This window comes from Struthio camelus, chromosome 19, assembly GCF_040807025.1.
Source record: "Struthio camelus isolate bStrCam1 chromosome 19, bStrCam1.hap1, whole genome shotgun sequence".
In the NCBI taxonomy this organism is placed as follows: Eukaryota; Metazoa; Chordata; class Aves; order Struthioniformes; family Struthionidae; genus Struthio; species Struthio camelus.
The window spans coordinates 10,259,611-10,278,970 of NC_090960.1; the positions used below are offsets into that span (position 1 = coordinate 10,259,611).

Here is a 19,360-nt window from a genome sequence, read left to right on the forward strand (position 1 = left end):
ATTTAGAAGTCTCTAACAACGCTCGTAGCATCAGCAGTGCCATAGCTCTGCCGAAGGTTAGGCTGAGCGACCATTTCCCTTCACTTGCCACTGCAACAGCAGCTTCATCCAGCAGCCAGTGTCACGGTCTTCTCGTACCACGTGTGGGGTATCCAGGTGCTAGCACAACACAGCTAGATACAACAGCAGCAGCCTGAAGTGCTAGAGGGGCGGGGGGGAATGCCGCACCCCATCCAAACTGAAAGAGGGCCATGAGGAAGTTAATTTTTTGTGTTGGTGTTTGGAAAGGAAGCTGCACTTGCAAGCAAAAGCCTTTGATGAGGAGGCAGTGGGCACAGCCTGTCTCCCTAGAAACTCAGTTTAAAGCTTTCAAGGGGTACTGGTAAAGCACAGATGTAAAGGACAGGATAGTGTTGTCTTCAACTATTCTCTCAGTACCCATCAAGCACAAATAGTCCAGGTTGAACATCTCTAGACGCTCAGACACGCCCACCACAGAGACCGACGACTCCCTGCACTCAGTGCCAAACACCTCCGAGTTTCTAAGCGCGCTTCTCTGCTCCCACATACAGTCCAGCACCACTATCATCCTCATCTTGGATGAGCTTCAGCACAGAGACCCAAAGGCCAGATTCTTACCCTAAATCAATGCGTAATGGGAGCAAAAATGCCTTTTCCCAAGGACTTACAGAAAATCTGGAACAGAGCAAGAAATTTAACCCAAATTGTCTCAGGTTTCAGACCATCCCTAAGATGGGACTCCTTTCCCCATTAGACCTTCCCCACCACCTATACAATGGCAGAGGAGGTCTGGCAGCAGGCAGTGACAGCAGAACTTGCAGCACGAGGCATTGCTGCTCTCTAACATCTTACTCTGTCCTGGCAGCATTAGTTATAGCTGCAAGTACTATTGCATGGAGAAGCCAACAGGACAGATATTGCGCTTCTGAGATCATTAAGGCAACAGAAGACATGTGTTGACCCAGACATACTTCCCTAACTACGTACTTGCTCCTACTCAGCATTATGGTATGCTGGACCTTGGAAGCGTTCTGATTTGCATGAGAAACGTCCTCCCTCATCCCCAGTAGCATGGGAATCGCTCTGCTGGGAAGCTCCAAGTCATTCAGCAAAGCACAAAGCAGGAGGGCAGGCAGGAAAGAAGCTCCTATGCTGGGGTTAGTCAAGTTCAACAGAGCAATGTCAAGGAGCATTACCTACACTGTCAGGCAAGAGATGAGTTGTGCACCACAGTGGGATAGCACTTAATGGAGATGAGCAGAAATTCCAGTAGATTTAAGAGCAGACATCAGGAAACGGATAACGCTTCATACCTCGACATGCTGCAGGCAACCGAGAGGATGCCAGACAAGAACCGCTCGGAGCACACCGGGAGCGGTACAGACCATGTTGAAAACCCTGCAGCCTCATGAAACCCAAGTCCAACCCTGAGAGGAGGCCAGGATGGACCTATTCAATTATTAAACGAACCAAAATCCACAGTCACAACAGGTTATCGCCCTATATCTATCTAGATGGTAGACACTTGAACAAGAACTGTGATTAAAAAGAACTGAAGGTACTTTTACAGTGCCTAGGACACAGGCCCCACAACCTTGGGGACAGGCCACCGCACACTGCAGCAAACCAGAGGTGATTAGCACCACGTAGGAATCCAAGCAAGAGGACACCGACAGCAGCAACAGAAAGGAGCGCTAAGGATAGCCAAAAAGCCGACTGCAAAGGCACAGAAATGCACCTCAAGGTGCTGTCCTGGATGAACGCGGTGGTCTCTAACAGAAGGAAGAAGAATCCAGACTCCAAACAATTGGCCCGGTATCCCATGAGTGTAACGCACTGCAAGGCAGGGGGAAAAAAAAAGAGTCATTTGGTAAGAAAGGATGTGTAGCTGTGAGACAAGCATTATAAACGAAACGCATCAGACTCCACGCAACTGTTGTAATTGCCGTTTCCCAGGAACAGCAGGACACCAAAGAAACTAGAGACAGAAAGGACAGCTAGAGTGATTAGAAACAACCCCAACCCTTCTACCCTGCTACATGTGTTTTAAAAATTGTCATTTATAACAGCAAAGAGACAGTACATTCCCTCCCAATAATCCTTCATACTTCCAGTATTGAGAAAGCCTTACTGCGCTCCCTTCCTACTGCTCACGGCCAGGACTGTGGGGGCTTCCTACATGGCATCTGAAGATGTTCTGTCTTGATGCACTTCGTCCTGAGAGATGCTGCCTATGCAGCTGCTGAAAGCCACGCTCACTGCAAATGGAGGCAGTCTCCTTGGCGCTCTGATCCTTTAAGTGCATAGTGTTAAATATAAAACCATAAATTAAACTTTGGGTATACATGCACAGACAAACATATAAGTACCTGTGGATATGTTTACAAATGAAAGATTAATAGATGATCACTGGATAGGTTAAAAAACAGTTCATCATTCGTTCCGGAGCTCAGCAGATTGCTTATGAGCACCTCCAGCAGGGAGCTCCTGGGCCACGCATAACACATGCCACTCGTTGCAATCAGGTATTACATTCACCTACTAATCATTTGTTAGCTCTTGCACTAGGTTTTCAAAGGGGTATTTTAAAAGCATCCTTAATTTACCTGGGAGATCAGACCTCCTTTCCTGTGATGGTTGCAGCCCATCACCACAATAAATGATCCTCCACCTTCTGGGTTGCTAGTGACCCTTTCTGTTCTTTTATTAAGAGGACAAGGGCTCCACAGCTTTATCATTTACTGCTTTCCAGGAAGATCTGGACTAATCAAAATAGCCATATCCTACAGAAAGGAAGGAGAGCCAGCTGCACAAGAGAAACATCCCTGCTGCCCCCAAAGCAAACTAAAAAGGCAGAGAGGAAGGGCAGATGTGACCGACAAGACAGCAGCCCCAGAGCACGGCTCCCAGGCCCCACACCCCTGGAGAGGGATGCCTGCAAACAAATCACCGCAGAGCTAAGGCTCTCCGTGCTGTATTAACTTGTGCACTTTGTGCCAGGTGATGAGGGAGACGCTTTAATCAGATCAAAAGCAACTAGCAGGTTATATGATTCTGTCTGTTACGTTTATCCTGGCACCCAGCGGCACCACCTGAGATTGGGTACCTTGTTATAGAGGCTGACAGAGACATTCACTGCCTTCAAGCAGGCAGGCATTTCTCAGGGTTGGCCTAAGCCCGTAGATGAACCTTACAAGGCAGGCGTAACCCCCCCAGGCCCCCTCGTGTCCCTGCTGACACCCACCTGCTCCAGCATCAACCTGCCCATGGACAGGCTGAGAAAAACCTCTCAAACGCGATGCTGCACACAGCTCTCCCCCAGCAAGGGAGGAGGCAGGCGACAACCTCCTCCACAGGCTGCTGAGAAGGCACAGGCAGCGATGACGGCCACCTACAAGACCCGCAGGGAGCAGCAGGGCAGGATGCCTGAAGACGACATGATCTGAACAGGCCTTTGCACGCGGCTGTACTTGCAGGGTACAACCAGCACTCCCGGCACACAGCTACAACACTACCTCATGCGTCTGATGCCTTCACCTGCGGCGCTAGGTGCTGGCCCTCACCACAGCCAGGATCCCACGCCAGGGACACCGCTCAGCTGCGGAAAAGCCTGAGCTCTCCTTGGCCAGAGGAGACTCTGGGGGGCACGTTCAGCTCCAGCAGCCGTGACAAAACAGCCCTCAGAGAAGAGAAGAGGCCCAGCTCCCGCTCTCGGAGGTGCCCTCACACCAGGCCGGCAGCAGCACATTCAGATCGGGAGTTATTTATTCCCGCCCACAGCAGAATATTAATTAAAAGCACGTTGAGGGCCAGAGCAGCGCTGCTGCAACGTGGCCCCCAGCACGGCCTGGATCTCCTTTCATCCGAGTCACGTTTCCTTTCGGCGCTAAAAGCAGAGCCCCGTCTCCCCGGGTGCCGGCAGCCCCGCGCCGGCGCGGGCAGCTTCCCCCCGCCGCTGGCGCGAGCGGCAGCGCTGCCAGCTCCCTCGTGCCGTCGGGAGCAGCAATTTCCAAACCGGATCCAGGCACAGGGCGGACTGCACCCCCGCGGCAGGTCCCTCTCTCACCTACCCAGGAGCATCTCAGGCCTAACGGCCGCTATGAGTGGTACGAGAGCCAGCGGCAAGCAGGAGCCCAGCCCCAGCACGCGGCTGGAGCATCAGCTGGCAAACGCCGGTCACGGGCCTGGCGGCCGGCCGGACTGGTATGCGCCAAGCCGCTCGCCCTGGGAAGCCAACGGCCTAACTCAGTGATATTCTCAGTTTTGTGCCCAGAATCTTACTTAACAAGATCTTCCTCTGGTCCCACGCACGGATTTCGCTTTGCCTTTAACTCTTCCAATATTGCCGTTTGCAGCTGCTTTCCCTCTCCTCCAAGCCAGGGACCACAGACCAGACCTAAGAAGAGCCCTTCTTCCCACCTGCTTCTCCCTCCCGTATTTCGCGCCTGAGCCCCATCTCAGAAGCGCTGCCGAGACGGCCGGCACGGCGCTCTCCGACGCGGGCCCGCTCCCCGGCAGCGGCATCCTCCCGGCGGGGCTGGAGCACGACAGCGAGGGTTCAGCGTCCCTCGCCAAGCCCACAGGCAAAACCGCCGTAACTTAGGGCACGTCTGCCCTTACCTTCGGCTGGCACGCGCCGCCGAACACACCTGCCTGCCGCGTTCGTCAGCAGGGTTGCACTGACGCCGTGTTACCTGGCTCCCCTCCCAGCAAGCCCTGACTCAGCTGGATTTGAAATACCCACAAAAAAAAAAGCAGGTTCCGGCAGGGGGTCACTGAAATACATACACACGCCAAGAGGTTAGCACGCACCCGAGCTTGCAAATGTTGCTAGTGATTCCTGGGGCTCGCAAGAGCTCTTGCATCTTCACGCAAACACCCTCCACCAGGGTCTTCCTGCCCACGGGATGCTCCGCGCCGTGCAAGCGGGCGAGATCCAGCCCGAGGCCGGAGGGCTCTCTGCTTGCCGCAGCGGCTGAACGGGCCGCGCACCTCAAGAGCGCAGAGAAACCCACCTCGGACGCTTTCCTGGGACAGGGAGCGTGTCTCAAATCACTGCACTGGAGCCCGAAATTGGAGCGCGCTTCCTCACCAGCAATCTTCTGCAAACCTCGCTGCCTGCTCTTTGCGGAGGAGGGGGAACTAGCGCTGCGCAGAGGGTGTAACAGGGCAGTCAAAAGGCCAGCTCACGACGGGACCGCACCGGCTGTGCTACCCCCTCCTCTCCCTCCGTGGACGCAGACGGCTTGTACGCTCCTCTCTAGCCGAGGCCTGCACGCAGCAGGAGAGGGCGGCCCAGCGCGGAGCCCCGCGCTGCCGACACGCGCGCCATCCCGCTACGAGCGGCGGGCAGCGACGCTCTGGAGCGGCTTGAACCAGAGGAGAAAGCGTGAGCAAGAGGGATGGGGAGAGAGAGAGGAGCATCGTGGCCTGCGTTCCCCAAAAGCGGTGGGAAGCCGAGGACGCTCCCGCAGGTAAGCCTCCTCCCGGGGGCACCGAGGGCTCAGGACGGGGCCCTCCGGCTCTGGTTTAGGCCAGCAACCGGGAGCAGCTTTCTCCGGCCACAATTTCGCTCCACCCCGGCTCGAGCGTTTCCTCTCCGCCTTGTGGTTTTCCGTCCAGCGCCGATGCCCGGTGGGGAACGCCCGGGAGCAGCGGGCCTGGGCGCGCGGCCCCTTCCCTCGCAGGGCGGCGAGGAGGGGTAGCACCCAACCCGACAGACCGGTGTGCAGCACCCCGGGCGCTTCAAAGCGATTTCGCCCCCTGCCGCGCTTCCTCTCCCGGATCCTCGCCGTCCTCTTCGAGCACGCCGAGATCAGGACCGCTGGGAAAAGCCACCGCCGCCGCCTGTCCCGCCTCCCCGCTTTCGGGAGCGGACGGCTACAGCCGCGGCCGTCCTGCGAACGCTACGGAAGCCGCTCGCCGAAGCCTCGACGCCCGACTAGTCAACGCACCCAGGAGCCGTTTTTGGAGCCACGCAGCCATGCACCGGGATTTGCAGGGAAGCGGGGGAAATAAATGGAGTTATTCGTTGCTCTTTTCATCGCCCTCGATCCCTCCTCCCCACCCCAACACCCACACGCCTGGCCGGCGAGGTAGAGCGCGAGCCGCGCTGCCTGCCCGGGCCCCAGCGCTGCCCGAGCGGCAGCCGCGAGGCCCCGTCCTACAGCTTCTGCCCAGCAAGAGAGGCGTTATCGGAGGGCAAAAGAAGGGGAAGTCACTTTGGCAGGCAGAGAAAGCTCAACCGCAACGCACAGTCACGCAAAACGGAGGAGCCAACCTTCAGAAGAGAAATGCATCTCCATGCCAAGAGCTCGGCTATTTTCCTCTCTCTTCCCGGCTCGGCGCGCTGAGCTAACAGGCTCAGCATTCATCCCCCTCGCGCCGCGCGGCAAATGGGAGCGGAGAGGGGGAGAGCGAGGCTCAAATGAAATCCAGACCTAGAAAAGCAGTTTCTTCCCCCCCCCCCCAACTCCCCCTCTGGGCTTCTGCTGGAACCACGTTCTGTCTAGAGGACTCAGGAGGACGGAGGGGGGGAGTAAAAAGGAAACGTTGCAAAAAAAAAAAAAAAAAGAAAAAAAAAAAAAGAATTCAGTGAACTCAGACCAGAGCGCGGCTGCTTCTCCTCTTACAGCGCAGAAGCTACTGGAAAGGTAGGAGAGCAGAGGCAAAATACAACATATTAAAAGATCAATAGCCTACCTGAAATCCGGTCCCTCTCCATTACTACGGGATATATTTAGCATCCGCGTGTCACGGCCGTCCCTTTTTTCGGTGGCGTCCCCTTCTTTCACCCACTCTCCCTCCCTCCTTGCCTCGCCTCCTCCTCCTCCTCTTCCAAAAAAAGCTCTTTGTCTGGTCTAATTTCTTCAATCTGTTGCAATCATGAATGCATCCAAATTACCACATTTCCATGTGCTGATCATATGTTTGTGCTCCAAACTGAAGTAGCCCTGAAGTCTCTTTGAAACGAAAAGAAAGAGTGAGAGAGAAAGAGAAAGCAAGAAGAAAAAAGAAAAAGGGGGTGCATGACCCACAAATTCTGTAGCTCCCTGAAATACTCCACCAGGCGCAGGAAAACCGACAATCCCAAGTCCTCTGTAAAACAGTCTTAAAGCTACAGCATGCGAGTGTCCAGGGGAACGCTCCGGTCTCCACAGTTCTCTCTTAATATCCACCAGGAGATGCTTAAGGAACTTGGCTCCTTGCAATAACCGAGTGAACAACTCATCCAGCTTCTCAAATCTCTCCTCGCTTCCCCGGTCCTGTTTTGCTGCTATTTCCTCTATTCCCCTCCTCCTTCCTTGGCTAGAGCATTTTCAAAGAGCAAAGATCCTGCTCGTTCCCCCACCCAGCCAGGTCCGAAGTTTCGATTCATGCATAAACTATTCGGCTGATGAAGGCTGACTTCACTCCCAGGCGCAGCATCGCGGGCTGCGGCTACCAGGCAGCACCCGAGCGCCGCACACGGTTGCTGCTCTCCCCCCGCCAGCTGCCGGAGAGCTTCACTGCTGCTCCTGGCAAGGAGTCCCGGCGGCTGCGCCCTCCCCTCCGTAAAGCGCTGATAAAGCGAGGATCGCCGGAGCCAGCCCGAAAGCGATAGCGAAAGCCTCCCGCCGCCGGCTGCAGTCGCCGGCCTTGCCGTCGGTCCCACCGGGCAGCGGAGCTGGGCTGTAAAAGCACCTTTCGTTTACTGCGCAGCGCTGAGACGCGCCGGCAGGGCACCGAGGGGCGGCCGGATGTCAGAGCCTCGTCTCCCCGGGCCGGGGGGACGCGCTCGCCGCCGCGGTGGGCCGGTCTTCGTGGAAACTTCCAGCTGGCCAGCTGCCACGGGCGGCCGGCAGAGACTTTGGCTTAACACCTCTTCCGACACCCTGCCGGCAGCCCGCGCTGCCTGCGGGCTTCAGCGCCGCCCGTAGCCCCAACCTGCCGCCGCTGCCACCTCAGCGCAGGAGGGGCGAGGCTGCCCTGCGCCCTCGGGGCCGCCCCGGCTCCTCAGCGCCTTCCCCAGGCCGCTGGCTCGGGCGCAGAAGCCGCCGCGGTAAGCGGTGGCGCGACGGGGCAAAGCGGGCGGCCGGCAGCCCCCTCCCGCGTCCCTCCCAGCTGCCTCCTGCTGACGCGAGGGCAGCGGCTCGCCCTTGGCAGCCGGCGAGCCGGACAGCCGCGGCCCCCAGCCCAGGGGCAGGGACGGCTGGGGGCCGGGAGGAAACGCTGCTGCCCGCTACACGGAGCGGGCACGCCGGCGGCACCCTCGCGCGCTCGGCGCTGCACATGTGACGCTGCTTGTCCTAAACCACTTACAGTTCACATGGAAAATTACAGGCGTTATAGCTATGACAGAGCCTGGCACTTTCCCTCATAACACGGGCAGAAGTACAAGTTGTTTCCTGGCTGGATGAATAGGCTTCCAATGAAGGAATCCATGCATTAAAGGAGCTGCTGGGACAAGCGCCTTGGATTTCATAGCCTGGTTCCATCTTGCACTGCTTTTCGGTGGGAACTTTAAAAACAAAAAAAATAAAAAGCCCCCCCCAACAAACTGGTATGTTTCTCCATACGCCAGCTGATGGAACATCACTGTCACCAAACCGGAGGGAGGAACAAAGAAAACACCACATGGGCTCAGACAAGTGGTGCGGTCAGTCCAGCATCCCGGAGCCAGCAGCAGCCGCTGCAGCAACAGAGAGAAGCAAGCTGGTAGGAGGTAGTTCCAGGACAGCCCATTCCCTAGGAAAGTTTCACTCTGATCCCCAGTGCTTAGAGTTTGGATTAGTCCCTAGGCAGGAAGGCTTAGATTCCTTCTCAAATTCCCATTCATCCTCTATTTGCTATTCGAGCTTTGCATGTTCCTGCTGCCAGTGCCCAAGGCATTAAAGAGGGGACAATAAGCAATGTTTTCCCATGCACAATCAGAAGCCATATATTTCCTGCCTGATATTTCGGAGGTGCCGTACACAAAGAACGAACCCAGGGGAGCTGCACGGCTACACGCAGTCCAAAATCCAACCCACTGCTTTCACCAAGCAGTCTCTACTGCCATGCTCCTTATGCCTTAACCAGTCTTAGGCTGAAGAGGAAGGGAAAAGCTCAGAGGAAATATCAAGAAAGGAAGAAGGTGAATGGAAAGAAAAAAGAGATGGAGGCAGCACACACAATTCAGCCTGTAGATTTTAACCCATCAAGACCCAGGTGATCAGGAGCAACCAAGCAAAGGCATTGTTTCTCGGAGGGTAGACCAACTTGAGATACTCAGGGAAGTGAATCCAAATTACAATTAATGCAATTGAACTTTAAATTCACAAAACCTCAAGATAGATGCATGTACTGAGAATTCAAGTCCTCAAGCAAGTTTTAACCGATTCACTTCAAAGCCACAATAGTGTGTCCTCATTTGAGGAGGCCCTCGCAAAGCAATGCTGCCACACTGCAGGTGGCAGAGGCATTCAGGTAACTTTGCTCAAAAGTGACGGGTGCCAGCTGGACATGCCGTGCCCACAGCTCCGAAGTCGGGGTTTGCTCCCTTCGAACCAGCTCCTCCAAAGACCTGCAGGGCACCTGCACTGGAGCTGGCACTCAGGGCTGCAAGTCAGAGGGGCAGTGTTTCCCCCCCGCCCCCAGCGTTTGAGAAGCTTGCCAAATTCCGATTTGAATAGGTATTTGGTGATCTATGTATTGTACAAGTCTAAAAGTAAGCTAAAATATACTACATTTTCTAATATCACCTTTATAAGGTGGCAGGGAAGCCAGGCAAATAGCAAAGGTTTGGGAAGGGAACAGAGGAAAACCTTTGCCGGCTGGGTCTGTTTCCGCAGGGTCCAAGGAGCGTGAGGGCTGTCCTTCGGCAGAGCCAGCAGCACAAGGAAGAGTCAGGACCAACTTTTAGGAAGCAACCGCTATCTGCCATAAAAATAAAACCAATTTCCATTTGCAAAAGAGCAGCTGAAGCAAAGCAGGAGCCTTGCTCTGCCCCCAGCCTGGGCTTGCTGAGGCAGACGGCGACGTAGGCTGCACGCGCTTCCCTCCACCCCACCTAGCAGGTTTAAAAATCACAATGCCTGGCAGCCAGCAGGAAGTTCTGCCAGGTGCAGAAAAGGCTAAGAAGGAAATTGCCAGAAAGGCAACCAAACCCTGCTAGAGGCTCAGTTTGGATTTTACATCTCTCCCACCTTTCACATGCTAGCCCACCAACACCAGAGCCCTTCGCTAAGCCCTAAACTGCTTGTGCCATGTGAACATGTAGATGAAAGCAGAAGCCACTGTGGACACAGCAAAATCTTACCCGCAACCGCGGATGCGTGGATACACACACAAGCCTTTTCTCTTCTGACTGGTTCACCCATACAGCCCTAGGGTTACAGCCTAGACTCGACAAAACCTTCCACCATGCTTTTAACTAGCCAGGTATCCCCTTATGACCCCTGCTCTGGTGCTTAGTCGGCTAGAAGGGACAAATGCTGCAAGTCAGTGCATGGATCACAGGTTCAAACTGTGTTGACAAAGATGCCGGAAAACAGCTAGAGCAGCCAAAGACCTCGAGGGCCAGGAGAGGCAAGGAGTACATGGGGATTCAACAGGTTCTCTTACAAGCTCAGCTATCTGTAATGCTAGTGAGCTGGGAGGAAAGTACAGAGGGGGAAGGCAGCGGGGACCATACCTAAGCCAAATTAGGTTCAGTGAAGCATTTTCAGATGAGAAAACACAGGTCCAAACTCAAATAGTGCATTCAAGTGTTGCTCCATTATATCAGCTCCATGCCATTTACCTCCAGGCTGGATCAGAAGATGACAGCATCTGAGCCTCCCCTGAGTATTTGCTCCAAGAATCATTACATGTACATTTATGAGCCCTGGGGATGGGGGAGGAAAGGAAACGCTGGCTAATTTTTTTTTTTTTAATTAACAAAGGAGATGCTTCTCTTTCCAAGGGAGGTACTTATCTTTGAATGCTGTGGCTCTGCTCTTTGCCTCCCCACTCTTTCTTTGCTCTCGCCCATCTGCCAAGGCACCGAGCTACGCTATCCCAGGCTGCGGCTCTGAGCAGTCCCAGAGCAGGGCTCCTGGTCCACGTTGGCTTGCCAAGTGCTATTTTGCCCCTCCCTGAATATTTTTATGAGAAACCATATTTGTGTGACATAGGGAAAACACTGATCCTTCCTTCTCAAGTTATTATTTTTCCTACACTAAAGACCATGCCCAGGACACAGGGTTCATCACAACCCAGAACAGTGCATGAAAGTACAGTAGAAGCTTGCTAAGATGCCAGCAGAACCACCCCTCACATCTCTGAGCCCCTACAGCACCCCAACTGGATGCGCACGCACACGTCTCCCTCTGCCTTGACTTTTGCTGGGAGGAGGGATGTGTCTTTAAGAAGAGTCCCTGTTAGGACTCTCCTCCATGCTCTGGCTAAATCTCTCCGCCCGAAAGCTTCAAACCACCGGAAATCCCTAGCATATCCTCCCCAGGCTTTCTGCTCGCGCTTTAACACTCATGTGCTAAAGTATTAATAGCAGCTGGCAGCGTAGAATGAAAAGCAAGGCAGAACGACTGGACTCGCACCCTCTCGGGACATCGCATGGATTCTCAGATAAATGTTAACTTTTCCAGGACCTTCTGCTTATGCTTTCCTTTCCAGATTGCTCCCTACTGTCAGTCTTGTTCCTGCGGAGCCCTTTCAACGTACACTCTTCCCCCTTTTCCTCCTCTAGCCCCCCCAAACAAGGGGGGCTACCCCATACCTGACATTCTAGGGAAACTCCCCACTGAGCACTTGCAACGGTAAAGCAGAGTTTCCAGTTTTATTGTGCTTGCTCTGCCTTTGAAGGACGTTTGCTCTGTGCTCCCCTGCCTCCCTGCAATAGATCCTGGTCAGCAGAAGGAGAAGGCATCAAGGAGCAAAGTCTTCAGGAGAGTTACCAACTCGGTCTCCTCAGCAGGCAGATTAAATGAAGCAAGATTGCCCCGAGCCCTGCATACACCTTTGGGAGCTGCCCTTCTCTTTTCTGGTCCTACTTCATAAGCTGGGGGGGGTTACATTATTCATTGCTCCCCAGTCACCATGCTCAGAGCAGCTTGCCCCAGGAGACCCTCGAGCCACCTCCACCACAACCACCAGCAAGCGCAGCTCACCGTGCAGCTTCAGCTCAGCAGCAGCACATTTTCCAGCCGCTTTAGATGCGGGTAGCATAGGCTAGTTATGCAATGCTCTGTTAGTGTGTATTAAAGCAGCTCCCCTGGTATCAGGGCTATCCTCTGACACCAATCGCAGACCTAGCCCTGGACTTGCTTACACCTTTGGTTCGCGGGGACTCTCAAAACATTGCTGCACAGGGACTCTTAAAATATTGCTGCCTATGGGGCAACCTGAGGTGAGAGACAGACTGCTGTTCTACCACGCTGCACTACGACAGAGAGATGTTGCCATGGCGTGATGCAGCAAGAGGATGACACAATTAGCCTCTAACAGGCTTGCCTTCAAGTCCTGATTGCTGAAGAAGGGTCAATGCAGCGAAGCAGAGGAAGTGTTCCAAATGTGGATAGTAGACCCTATTTGACTCGAGTGGCAGACTCATTCAGGCCTGACCAGTTCACAGAGCATCACACCACGCTCCGGATCAGAAATTAAACTGCAAAAGACTCAAGCCAAGGAGAGCGCGCTCCATTGAATCAGTGAATCAGGAAAGCTGCTTGCTGCTGGAGCTCTCCTAGGACCACGTGCATTGCTTTCACAGCTACCAGAACTTCAGCAGACAGACTCTGTGCTTTGTGGGTCACCCCTAAACATCTACAGTAGCTTCTCCGCTAGCCCAACTGCAGAGTTGCCTAACAAACAACAGCCTTCTAACTGCAACGAAGGACATGAAAGAGGCTGCGTTCCCATCTTTTTTGCAGCTCTGGACACAAGATAAATATAGCAGGGAGTAAATCGGTGCTCTCTGCCTAAGGTACAATTAGGGGTTTTGGTAAACACTAGACACCACCGGATGTGCCTGCCTTGGCAACTCAGAACATGCCTGTGGTGGGCAGCCAGAGCTCGGGAATTTGCCTTTTATGCACACGTGACGAAGGACACCAGACTTTGAGGGGAAGAGAGAAAGTTCAGCAGCCATGAGCTGGTTTGCCAACATGCCCAAAAGCAATTTGCAAACTGATATTTCAGCAACAAAAAGATGAAGGAAAATAAACACCACGGAGAGACGCGTGCATCCCGACAGAGAGAAGTCTGACCACACGCAGCTACTTAGGTAACCAGCACTGCATGACCTTAGCACACAAAAATCGGGTCAAGACATAGGAGTCTTCCTCGCTTCTGCCCCCTCTTCTCATTTTGTACGTTTTTTGCCTGTTCCTAGGAGGAGGGGTGTCACGCTCAGCACCCCACGCATGCACCCTTCAGTAGCTAACCCACTCCTCCAGTACCTGTTAACACCTTGTCTCAAAACATTCCCTTTCACTCCCACGAGCATCAGAGCCCTTTGGAGTCTGCTCTGTCAGGTCCTTGCACGTGGCAAGTCACTCCTGGCTATGTCCCTCCCCATGCCACCCTCTTCCACCTCCTCCTCCTGTTCCTCGCAGGATACTCGCTGGGCTGGGAGAGTTGATAATGAACATATTTTTCTCTCTGGGTACACTGTGCCCTCCTCTAGAGGCTTCCCCCCCCCCCCTTGTTTGCAAGGAGATGAGACTAACTAAGCAAATTAGATAAAACTAAACTCCACTGTCATTCCCCTTCTCTGCTTTCCCACCCCCTCCCTGCTGCAACCGATGTGCAGCTCTTTTGAAAGGACTCTAGCACCAGGAGTTTGCTCCAGAGACAGCTGGTACAGAGGCTATAAATAACCTCATTCAAGGCCTGTCCATGAGGAGTTGCACTCGGCACTTCTGCATCTCTTTCCACCAGGGAAACTCCATGGACCTTGTCAGCACTCATCAACAAATCCACATCACAACCCAGTGGTGAAGATGACGATCTTAAAACACAGTCTGCAGCTAAAACCCCCAAGCATTACAAAGCATCAGTCTCCAGTCATTCCTGAACTACTCATTTATATTTTTACGGTCTCTGTTTTCTCACACCAGAGCCCATAGCATTAGGGCTGTACAAACAAAGCATCAAAAGATCTACCTACTCGCCTGTAAACATCCAGTAGTCTTTTAGGACTAAGATAGACCAGTGCAACACACAAGATTGGAGATGATTCACAGATACTATAAAGGAAGAGGATGATATGCCAGTGCTCAGCATTGCCCTTACATAACAAACAGGTCCACGGCAGCTATCACTCTTCATTTCTTAGCCGTGCACACAAGAGCCTCTGCTCCCTCATTCACTCTAACTAATGCACATCTCCATTTTAAGCACACGGGATCCCCACGGCAGTCTCCTGGTCCGCTTTGATTCCACGTGTCTGTGTTATGCAAGCACCGGACTTTTGTCCGTGCAGGAAACCAAGCACCTGAATCATGAGCAGCCTTTTCAGTTTAACTAGTTGGTGCCTGGAATTTGGATTTTTTGCACAGCCACATTCACTGCTGTTACAGGGACTCTCCAAGCTAGCTGGTGACCAAACTTCACCCTTTCCTACTTCCCTCTTGTGATCAGATGGACAAACAGGACACATTTCAAACAAGGGCTTGTCACCAGGGAGTCCAAGGAGAGCGAGCAATGCGTGTGCATGGGGACGCTAATTGGCACAGAGATGCGTGCAGCTGGTGTGACCAGTGCAGTGCTCACAACAAAGGGGAATAGAGACTGCCCAAAGAAATTCATATGACCTCATCTAGGGACATGTCCAAAACAACTAGATGCAACCACACATCTCTAGTTAACCCTTCTGCTGCTCTATCAAGGTGAAAGCCTCGCTCCGTGCTAAAAACCTCACACTGCACAGAGATGTTGTGCATTACCTCAGCTTCCAGCTAGAAGTACTGCACTTACAGCCTCGATCCCAAAACGTTAATAGATGACTAAAGAAGGATTCTGTGCGTGCTGGGTTAACCCGAAGGTCTGGATCAAGATTTACAGGAGGGGTTCTCAGTTTGCTCAGATACCATCACTATATGTAGAGAGCCATACTGTGTAGTGGGGTTGTCCGTGTCCAAGCTGCAGGAGGTATTTGGCAGCTCGGGCAGCATTTCTCTGGGGGAAAAACTAGAAGATCTAATGTTTTTTATACCATTCTGAATCAGCTTATATAACTGTAATCATTTCCACGCTACTAGGGAGCCTCCGGGTTTGGAGATCTCTTATTTCCACCATTCTGGTTCTCCTGCAACCTAATATAAACCCATTGCTAAAACAATTCTCTTACTCCTGTCTTTGTCTAGAGTCTGTAAGGGCTAAGGTGCTAAAATGAAATACAGAAGCAGCAAGACCTATTTCCTTATTTACTCTTAATTTACTGCATGAATTTGGGATCATCACTTAAACGTCTGATTTTAGCAGGGTTCACTAATTTGGGGCTGTCCGATTTAAACCATGCCCACAGCCGTATTTGTTCAGCTGCTCCACCCACCAGGCCACACATCTCTCCATTTCAGTGCCCATGGGAAAGGACGCCCAGATTCAGGGGCAACGCAAAAAAATGCTGCTTTCAGCTTCTCGGCTGCTCTATTTCCCTCATCTATGAAATGGGAACCATCCATAAGTACTGAAGGCAAAGTGCAAGGCTTAATTAGGGAAGAGGAAAATATAAGACACAAACCAGCTACCTGTGAATATCTTTTTTGAAAATTTCACATAAGACTAGATTCTCCCCACTTCTATTAATCCTGAGGGCTGTCAGTAGACAGCAAAGCAACGCAGCTCTGGTAAGGAGTCACTGCGCATGAGACACTGTCCCTGATTCAGTGATGACTAATGAAACAACACTTTCCTCTAAGATTGCCAGAGCCTTTTCACGAGGAGCAGAGGATGAAGACGACAGCACGGGAGCAACCTTGTTAGCAAGGGAGTCCTGCCACAACTGGATGTTTTAATAACAGGGCCCTAAGGTTAGGGTTGCATGTGGGTAGGGGCTTTACGCCACTACCCATGAATAAAAGCTAGCAGCTCCTACAGAAGCATCCTGGGTGCCCTCTGCAGCCCTGCCAACAAAGCGTCCTTGTGGTCAATGGGATCCTCGAGCTCATGCCCCGAGCAAGAGCGCTCAGGCTCGCTCCGTCACCAGCACCGTTGAACCCTGTCCCACACGTCTGCGGTTCCACCCCAGGCTCCCACCCACTGTGGCTTTCGGCCCCTCTGTCCAATACCGGCAACCTGAAGGGTGGACAAGGGGCTCAAGCTGACTCAAAGAGCAAAATGCCTGGCACACGCCTCCCTCCACACTTCTGTATATCCAGTAGAAGTATTTACAGAGCGTGAGACAAGCTGCTCTGAAGAAGGGTTTCATGACATCAGTGAGTGCCCCTTCATAATGCAACCCAGAGATCTGGCCTTGAGCTTTATGCCTCTCTAAATTATGCCCTGTGCTTCCAAAAAGCACCGAGACAAGTTGTGGTTGATCCTCAGCCAACTGCTGATGATGCAGAACTAGGGCCGTTAGCGCCCTGTCTTTCTTGGATAGAAAAGCCGTGCCTGCCCCGGACCGCAGCTGGCTCTGGCAGCCTGCCCTCTGCTCCGGTCTGGCTGGCTCCAAACAGCCTTGCAACGAGACAAAGGCTGAAACAGGAAAGCAGAGGCACCTGTTCCCCTCCCATCCCTTTGGGACTTCTCACGAACAAAGCACCTGACCCAGAAATAGAGCTGGTCCAGGAATAGTTTTGCTATGTGGCAAATGGAAGGCTTTCTCCTCCCGCTTGCAAGCCACATTTGCCTACACAGAAGAGACATGCTGTTTAGCTGTTATACTGTTAGCTAAATCAGTAAACTATACCTTTTTCTGGACACTCCTGCATCACTTCTGCCAGGGAAGTTTCTTCCTCTTAGCAAAAACCAAACTGGAGTCTGGAAGCAAATCAAAGCACAGAACACAGCTGGCTGCCCAAGAGGAATACGATGCAGATTTCTTCCGCTCGGACTGCTTTGGGGCTATTTTCTGGCCTGCGAGGCACGACACTCTCTGCTCCAGATGGCACATGTCAGCAAATATATCTCTTTTTCAAATTCAGCAGGTATAATCCTAGGAAAATGAAGTGGGAATAACTTCTCTAACATGCCATTCTTAACTCTGCAAAAATATTAGCCCAGGCCAGCAAAATCAGGAGAAAGTGTCCTTTCGGGGTACAAAATCCTTAATTCTGATGGAGGTTTTTACAAAGGGCTTCCCACTCCTTTCCCCTGCTCTTTCCAGGGCATCTGCCCATTTCCAAATGCATGTTGGACAGAGACTACAAACCATTCACAAAACTCAACCTCATAGGCAGGGTCCCATATCTTAATTGAGGGGCAACAGTGCCAACCCCAAGCATTGTACATGTCCTTCAGGCTGTCAAGCAGAGGCCCTTCGAACTGCTGCTAGTACCTCGTATCCCATGATAGACCACTGCTGTCCACGGTGAACCGGACCGAAGCTCAGCTCAATGCTAACAGCAAGCTGACAGCTCCATCGCGGAGCTGGCATGGGGGTGAGGACCAGCACTGCTAGCAAGGCTGTGGAAAGAGGGGGCCAGCAGCAATCCCATCTCCCTGTGTGTTTTTCACTGAATGGGCCCTGGTTAGGTTTAATTTAGCACCTCCAAGGATGGACACCAGAAAAACCTTTTGGACCAGTAATTATGGCACCTCTTTGTATAGCCAGAGCCTTCATTATTGCACGACATGTGAACAAAATCTTAACTTGGTGCTTCCCCCATTCCCAGGGAAGTCCTGAGGTATGTTTATAATATTAACTCCCCTTTTACAGCCAAAGAAAAACAGATTGAGACAAAGCACAGGATTTACTGCCCCTACACATAGCTACCTTAAAAAGCCATACTCTCCTATTATCCTGTGGGAAGATACGGTTTCCTCCAGAAACTTATTCTTCTCATCCTAAAGCTGGTGTTCTCAGACACTTTCTGTTAGCATCCAGAACTCTCCATTGACTAAAAGAAAGCCTAGATGAATCACATCTCAGTGGCTTACTCAAAACTACACAGCAGGCTTGTAAGACACAAAACTCAAAGTTTCAAAGTCCCAGAATTGCTTCACTACTCAGTGAGCTATGCTGGGACATAAGGGACAAGGACAACTGAGAGGGCATCATAGAATAAGGTTTCCAAAAGAGGTCAAGGCCAGACCTTCAGGTTCTTAATAACACCACTTGCCCCAGTATGTTATGCAGTCCGTGGACTAATGTGCAACTGTAGCTCCCAAGACTCAGTGGCTATGGAAATGCATGTCATCCCTTTGTTTAGGGTGGCAAGGAGCCCAAAGCAACCCCCTTCTGCGATGCTTCATTTACAACCACTGCTCAGTCATTCCAATCCTAATTTATCCTTTACAGGAATAAATGCTTCTGGGTGCAGGGCCAGATGTGCAGAAGAAAAAATTTGGACCTGAAACAAGGGGAAATTGAGCTGCAGTTATATGGAGTCATAAATATTTATTGCAATGTAAACTGGAGCACTGAGTTGCTCATTTGATTTTAACTTGAAAAAAATTATTAAAATTTAAAAAGGCCTCTCACCAGAAAAGTGGAAAAGTATATAATTAGAGTCTAAGGAAAACAAGCTTGAACAAATGCGCTATGTCTTTCAATTTAGAGTCGCTGCACTCCAGTTACCCTTGGAGCTCTACCAAATCCCCGTTCTGTCTTTGGACATAGGTATGTGAAAACATGCGTAACCAGGGCTGAGACTCTAACCTTGTTTTTGCACATGCAGAGGACAAACCTGCATTTCAGTTCAAAACTACCAGCTTCTGCACTGGTGGCTGAAGTTTGAAGTTTCAGCTTTGAACTACAGCTCCGTTCCCTCCTTCTAGACTGAACCATCACTACACTAAAGCCTTATCATCCAGGACAGCACTGCTACTTCCCACTAAATTAACATGCTGCGTTTTTCCAGCCATTAGACATTTGTTTGTGGCCCGGTGGCCCCCTCTATCGCGTTTACATCCTCACGCCCCTACATCGCAACATTAGGGTAGGAGACCGAATGCGACGCAGCTGTGGAGCTCCAGACCCAACGCAGCACGCGTCCCAGCAGCCGGGTGTAGCGCTGCAGCAGCGGGACGTGCTGTCACGCTGCAGGAACCCTTGATTTAAATACCTGCCTCTGTCCTTTTCACTAGCATTTGACAAGGGCCGGCCAGCCAGCGTCACAGCCTCCGAGGCATTTAAGTGCGTGCTTAACCGGAAGTCTGCGACTAATCCCTAACCACATGTGCTTAGGCCTTGATACAGCAAAATGCTGAAGTC

The 19,360-nt window shown here is 52.2% G+C and overlaps 1 protein-coding gene across 10 annotated transcripts in view; it reads right to left on the reverse strand.

Moving 5' to 3' along the window:
• SEPTIN9 (septin 9) overlaps positions 1-19,360 on the reverse strand; it is a 170,829-nt gene that overhangs the window by 121,414 nt on the left and 30,055 nt on the right. The window contains exon 1 of one of the 10 annotated variants that reach the window (XM_009668469.2): positions 16,895-16,931. The exons of 6 other annotated variants lie outside the window; for them this stretch is intronic. In XM_009668469.2, the coding sequence (XP_009666764.1) occupies positions 16,895-16,916 (22 nt within the window). In that variant the 5' untranslated portion in view covers positions 16,917-16,931. Of the gene's footprint in view, positions 1-5,975; positions 6,022-6,301; positions 6,342-6,723; positions 7,951-16,894; positions 16,932-19,360 lie in introns of those variants that run through there. 3 more of the 10 variants (XM_009668467.2, XM_009668466.2, XM_068913184.1) reach the window with 3 other exon arrangements.